General features: G+C 41.4%; 1 protein-coding gene across 1 annotated transcript; it reads left to right on the plus strand.

Moving 5' to 3' along the window:
• The first annotated feature begins 4,692 nt into the window (after positions 1-4,692).
• On the plus strand, positions 4,693-5,493 carry LOC133101451 (olfactory receptor 8S1-like). Its single transcript, XM_061206264.1, has one exon. The coding sequence runs from the start codon at positions 4,693-4,695 to the stop codon at positions 5,491-5,493; it is 801 nt and encodes a 266-aa protein (XP_061062247.1).
• The last annotated feature ends 1,031 nt before the right edge of the window (positions 5,494-6,524 follow it).

Consider the following 6,524-nt stretch of genomic DNA (forward strand, 5'->3'; position numbering starts at 1 on the left):
TAACATCAGAAATATACTAAAATCTAGATGGGTGAGTAAAATTTTCACTAATGTGGACTTTATGTCTCAAACGAAAAGTTATCTAAGTCTTAGTGGTTTTACATGTAGAAAACTTTAAAGGCAATATATTTTATTACCCAAGGAAGGGCACCAAATTCTATTATATTTTTAAGGCTTCTTATGGAAGAAAGAAGGTTATTAATTGTTTCTGCTCTATTTTAAATGGATAAACGTGAGTAGTTCTACATATAAACTGAGTGGATATGCTTGATGGAAAGGGAGAGACAAGGGAAGTGAAAGAGCATGGTTGATTCAGAGAGATGCTCAAAGAGAAGGGTTAAGATGGAATCCAGAGCAGACAGAAGCACTCACCAGAGGTGAAGGAGAAGGGCCTCCTCCCCAAGCTGGAGGGGAGAAAAGAAGAATAACTCCATGTATGGGAATTAGGGAGTTAGAGATCGCCCATAACAAGAACATGTCCTCTGCCAATTATCAGCTGAGAGTTAGGAGTGTGAGGTTAAAGGAGTAGGTAGCTTCAAGAGAGTAAGGAAATGATTGAACTTGTCACAGTGAGAAAGGAGAGTATATGTACTTGGTTGAATAGAGAGAGAGAGAGAGAGAGAGAGTGTGTGTGTGTGTGTGTGTGTGTGTGTGTATGTATGTGTGTGTGTGTGTGTGTTTTCAGAATGCTAGGACTATTAGGGAATAAAGACTCTAAGCAGAGTCTCACACATTGGAGTTCACCTGGTCCCCTAATAGCAAAGCCATTTATAGCTTGGAGCATTCTGCAGTCCTGTGTCCTCCACTGGCTACAGCAGGACTAGCAGCTTGTCCCTCTCTGGACTGAGAACCACTTTGGCTCTGGCTACTGCTGCCTCTCCCATGGGCAGTGAACTGGTCCTGGCTCCCAACGGTTCTTACTCAACATCTGTCTCCAGGGCTCAGCTGGCACAAGATTACCAACAAGTTGATGAAAAAAGAGATATAAGTCACACAAACTGGGCAGGCGCTGTCCTCAGGACTGAGGGAGACAAAAGGAGAGTAAAATGATAAGGAAGAGTACCAGATTCTCTTAGCTGAGACCAAGAGACTCAAATCAGTGCAACTGGATGCTGGGACACTTTAGCCTTAACCCAGAAGTGACTTTGAGGTCAGCTGCTTTGCGTCTGAACATGACTCCAGACCTAGAATTGATTGGGAACTAAATCTGCTTTGGAGCCCTCTGCAGAACACACCCACTCCATATATATAGATAGATAGATAGATAGAGAGAGAGAGTCCTGTTTTGGAGGCAGTTGACAGCCTCAAAGTGGAAAGCGTTTTGGACCCAGAACAGCCCTGCTCAGGTGGAAGGTAAGTGAGTTAGATATATACCTAAATGGAAGGACCTTAATGGGCACCAGTTCTAAATTTCTTATTAGAACTGGCAACTAAACCCAACACAGAAGATTACTGCTCAAAGTCAGAAAACTAAGTCATAACTGTCCTACAGTCCTAAATTTGAACTCTCTACCCATTTGCCAAATTGGGATTTTTTCTGTTCTGTTTCTTCTTATACTAGGGAGCTGGACAAAAAAAAAAAAAAAAAAAAAAAAAAGTTGCTTTTTAAGAAGGAGGATGGGTGGAGTAAAATAAATATGGAGACCAAAGAGAGACTATTTCTCCCTACCTCTTTTCAAAGTTTCCCTATGTCATTTGTTTTCAAAGTTATTTTATTAGCTAAATATTATGTTCACTTTTTAAAAAGTCCACTAAAAAGCTACATATGTATTAAACAGATTAATGAAAAGCTATGGTGATCGTAGTACATGGGGGTGGAGATGGGGAGAGACCCACATATCCTACTAGCCTCTCAGTGACTTCAGTGGCCCGTGAAGCACTGGGGCAGCACATTTGGGCTCCAAGGAGCCCAAAAAAGACTATAGAAAACTTTCACTAGAGTTTGGGATCTTGGGGATTCCTAAGTTCATTGACCAGTGTTCTGCCACCAGATGGGATCAAAATGTAAGCATTGTAGCTGTTGGAAGAGTGTAATAAGGGTGTGAAAGATATTTTTTAAGTTAAATTTGCTGCTGTTTTTAGGAAACAGGACAAGAAGAGAATAGTTCTTTGCATGAATAAATCCTAATCCTTCATGTCTACAATCACTTACTTGATGCATCAGTGCCAGGACTTCTTCAGATACTTCAGGTAGGGAAACAGGGGAGGGAAACCTAGAAGTGCCATTTCTGCTACCCTAATCCCCCCAGCTCTGTAGAGTGCTGCTTCTTTCAGCCTGAATTGATCTTAGTCCTCAGTCTGGCTTTTCCTTAGTCTTCTCTTCCTGGAATTTTCCCTGGCCCAGAAGACCCCATCTCTGGTCGAAGAGATCAAATCCCTGATACCAGTATGTCTGGGAGCAGCAGGACATCCTGGGTAAGAAGTTTCAGACATGGTTAGTGGGCCAAACTCCCAAGGCAACCTCACATTCCTGTCTGGGTTCCCAAGTTCCCTCAGGAGAAAGTATAATCTCCAAACCAGGAAAGATTTTCTCATAAGCAAAGGTTTGCAGTGTTGCAAAGTAGGAAGAATATGGGATTTGGAATCAGAGGACCTTGGATGTGAGTCCCAACTCCATGACTTTTTAAAAAAAAATAAATTTATTTATTTATTTTTGGCTGCATTGGGTCTTTGTTGCTGCGCGCGGTTGAGGCGAGTGGGGGCTACTCTTTGTTGTGTTGCACCGGCTTCTCATTGCGGTGGCTTCTCTTGTTGTGGAGCATGGGCTCTAGGTGTATGGGCTTCAGTAGTTGTGCCTTGCGGGCTCTAGAGCGCAGGCTCAGTAGTTGTGGCACACGGGCTTAGTTGCTCCGCGGCATGTGGGATCTTCCCGGACCAGGGCTCAAACCCATGTCCCCTGCATTGTCAGGCAGATTCTTAACCACTGAGCCACCAGGGAAGTCCCTCCATGACTTTTAAAGTCTATGACTGTGTATGTCACTTAACCTTTCCGACCCACAGAAATGGGATCAGTAATATCTTTGTTACAAGGTTGTATAAGGAATAAATGAGATCAAGACCTTGTTATAGTGTTTGGCATAAATTATGCATTAAATAACAGTTATTATCATATGAGTGTAGATGTATGTAGATGGCAGTGGGAAGGAACATGTATGAAATGAGGTTTGGGGAGAGAGGGAAATAAGGAAGGGAAGTAAGTTTATTGCTGATAGGTTTCAATATAAAAATGCAAGCAGTCAGTCAGTGTATCCCAGGAGCAGAGACAGAATGTCAGGAGAGAAAAAAATGAATTCTTGGAAATCAGGCTGGGAGGAATTGGGAACCAGAAAGCATGTTTCCTACTTTAAAAAATGCATTTAGTGAAAATAATTTTACAGCATTGGTGAAATATTTAATTAGGACAAAATATGCATAAACAACACTCAACAGATCACAAATTTTCATTTACCATAAACTGTTTCACTCTTCTGCATTTATAGAAGTTTTTAATTTTTATAAATTATTTCATAGACTATAAAGATTTTACCACATTTCACCTCATTTTTTCCAATTTTCATTTGAGTAGGTTATGCCTTGAATAGGTTTCACTGCCAGTAATCAGCAAGGACAATCTAACTCTGAGTCCAGTGCTCATTGTACCATTACAGAAGCTGCTGTAGAACCTTACGGCATATTGCAAATTCACAGGACCAAGGAAAGCGGGGGTCACTTCTGTAACTCCCAAACCACACCAATCTCAACCACAAACTCCTTAAATCCACAAATATTTATTGTCTGTGTGTGAAGCACCTGAAAGAGAATTGGTTGTGAAATCAGAAACTCTGGCCTAGTCCTGGCTCTGAGCCATCTAGTTAGGATGGAAGTCATATTACCCCTCTGTCCCACATTGTCCTCGTCTAAAAATATGATGTCAGATAACAGGTCTCGGTTGACATGTCAATGAGGTGTACTAGGAATTTAAGCTATAATTGAAAAGCGGTCACCCACAAAAGGATGTCTCGTGCTTCACCAATGGGTGTCTTTCTGCTTTTGCAGAAAGGGTTCACCAGGTCTTGGATGATATCAGGTGCTTAAGAAAGGCTGGGGAAGAGCATGAGAGGCTAGAGACTGTGAGGGTCTACGATCCAAGAAGTCAGAGGATGGTAGCAAGGAGGGTTAAGACAAGACACTGTAGCTGAGGAAGCATTCATTCTTTCCTTCCACAAATGTTTATTTAGAGCCCTCTAGCTGGGTCTACTGAATTTCTAGGACTGTGACAATTTCCTGATCCTCTTTTCTTACTCAAAACTTATGAAGCCAGTGACAATTATTGGCATTTAGGAATGCATCCATGGGGGGAATAAACAGACAAAGATCCTTGCCTGTGTATAATATAAATTCTAGCAAAAGAGATAATTTGTTAATGTACTAAATAAATCTACTATCCAATATGTTAGAAATTGTTACGTGTCATAGGGAAAAAATCTGAATTTGATAAAGAGTACTTAACCAGGAGAAGGACAGTTGCAGTATTTAATAGGGTAATAGAATGGTCAGATCCTTCTTTATCCTCGGGTTCAATTTCTGGCTTGAAGCAAAAGAGTGGATCTTTTATAGATTAAAAAGTCCTATTCACTGAGTGTGACTCAGATTGTTGTCCCACCAAATGAATAAGTATTTGTTTCTCTCCAGGGATAGGATATCTAAGAAACCATGACAAATCTTAGCATTATTGATGAATTTGTGCTGCTGGGATTGTCTAGTGACCCGGATATCCAGACCATGCTCTTTGTTCTCTTCCTGGGGATTGACCTCCTGACCCTGATAGGGAACCTGATGATGATCCTGGTGATCAGGGCTGATTCTCACCTCCACATGCCCATGTACTTCTTCCTTGGACATTTATCTTTCCTAGACATATGCTACTCTTTAGTCACTGTGCCCAAGATGCTGCATAATTTCCTGTCTCAGAAGAAAACCATTTCAGTGTGGGGCGGCATTACCCAGAGTTTCTTTTTCATGATTTCTGGAGTCACTGAGAGTTGCTTGCTCTCTGCTATGGCCTATGACCGCTATGCTGCCATGTGTCACCCTCTGCTCTACACCGTGGTCATGAATAGACCTCTCTGCACTGCAATGGTCGGTACGGCATGGGTGATGGGGTTTCTGAACTCACTAGTGAATAATCTTTGTGTTCAGAACTTACAGTTCTATGGTCCCAATGTCATCTCCCATTTCAGTTGTGAACTGCCTTCACACTTCCCTCTGTCCTGCAGTGATACCACACCTAACACCATCCTGCTGGCTAGGTTTTCTGCATTTCTAGGACTTGTGACACTTCCCCTGATTTTCTTCTCTTACTCAAAAATTATTCTTGCCATTCTAAGTATCTCTTCCTTTAAAAGCCAAGGCGAAGCCTACTCCACCTGCTACTCCCATCTGACCGTGGTGCTCTTGTTCTATGGGACGGCTCTATTCAGGTACATCAGCCCCTCTTCAGGATCAGTCCTGTAGTGAGTTGTCTCTATACAGTATGGGGTGATCACTTCCTTATTAAACCCCCTCATTTACAGCTTCAAGAACCAGGAGGTGAATGCAGCTCTGCAGAGGATGCTGAGGCAGCAAAATGTGTCTCAGGGTAAGAAACCGCAACATGATGTTTGTTCTATAAGAGAACCAATCTACAAGGGCTGAAAACTTTGTAAGCTTAGAGCTCATGTATAACTTGATTTTTAATTAAATTCAACTGTATTTATTTTTATTCAAAGTTAAGTAACTTCCAAAAGCTAAGCAATATAGTCAGAGAAGTATTTGGCCCATCCTGGGTCTTAGGGGAACGGTTCACAGACATCAGCTCCTACCATAGCCTTTGGAAACTAATCCAGAAAGAATGACTTCACTACAGTTGAGGAGGCTGAACCAGAACAAAGACCCTGACAAGAACTAAGATTCTGAGCCCAGGACTTTTACCTGTGGAGTTACACAAAGGAGCCCATTAGTAGAAGGGCACAGAACAAGTAAACTAGACACAGACAATGCTCCAGGATAAGACAGTTCAGCACCCTCCATTCACCTGACCTGGTGGCACCATAGGCATCAAATGGCATGTGTGCCTGCAAATAGTCAAAGAATAGTGAACACAAAGAATGAACATATTAAATGTCCATGAACAGATTAATGGATAAAGAAAATGTGATATATACATACAATGGAGTATTATTCAGCTTTAAAACAAGAAGGAAATTCTACAATGTGTGACAACATAGATTAACCTTGAGGCCATTGTGTTAAGTGAGATAAGCCCGTCACAGGAGAAATACTGTGTAGTTCTACTTATATGAGATATCTAAAGCAAACTCATAGAAGCAGAAAGTAGAAGTGGTGGTTGCCAGGGACTAGAGGAAAGGGGGAACTGGGAAGTTGCTACTCATTGGGTATAGAGTTTCAGTCATGAAGATAAAAATAGTTCTGAAGATCTTCCACACAGCAATATGCATATAGTTAACAATACTGTACACTTAAAATTTGTTAAGAGGGTAAAATTT

Source organism: Eubalaena glacialis, chromosome 11 (genome assembly GCF_028564815.1).
Source record: "Eubalaena glacialis isolate mEubGla1 chromosome 11, mEubGla1.1.hap2.+ XY, whole genome shotgun sequence".
In the NCBI taxonomy this organism is placed as follows: Eukaryota; Metazoa; Chordata; class Mammalia; order Artiodactyla; family Balaenidae; genus Eubalaena; species Eubalaena glacialis.

What these genes read in the sequence shown, in the direction of transcription:
- LOC133101451 (XM_061206264.1), top strand. Translation starts at nt 4,693, where the DNA reads ATGACAAATCTTAGCATTATTGATGAATTTGTGCTGCTGGGATTGTCT.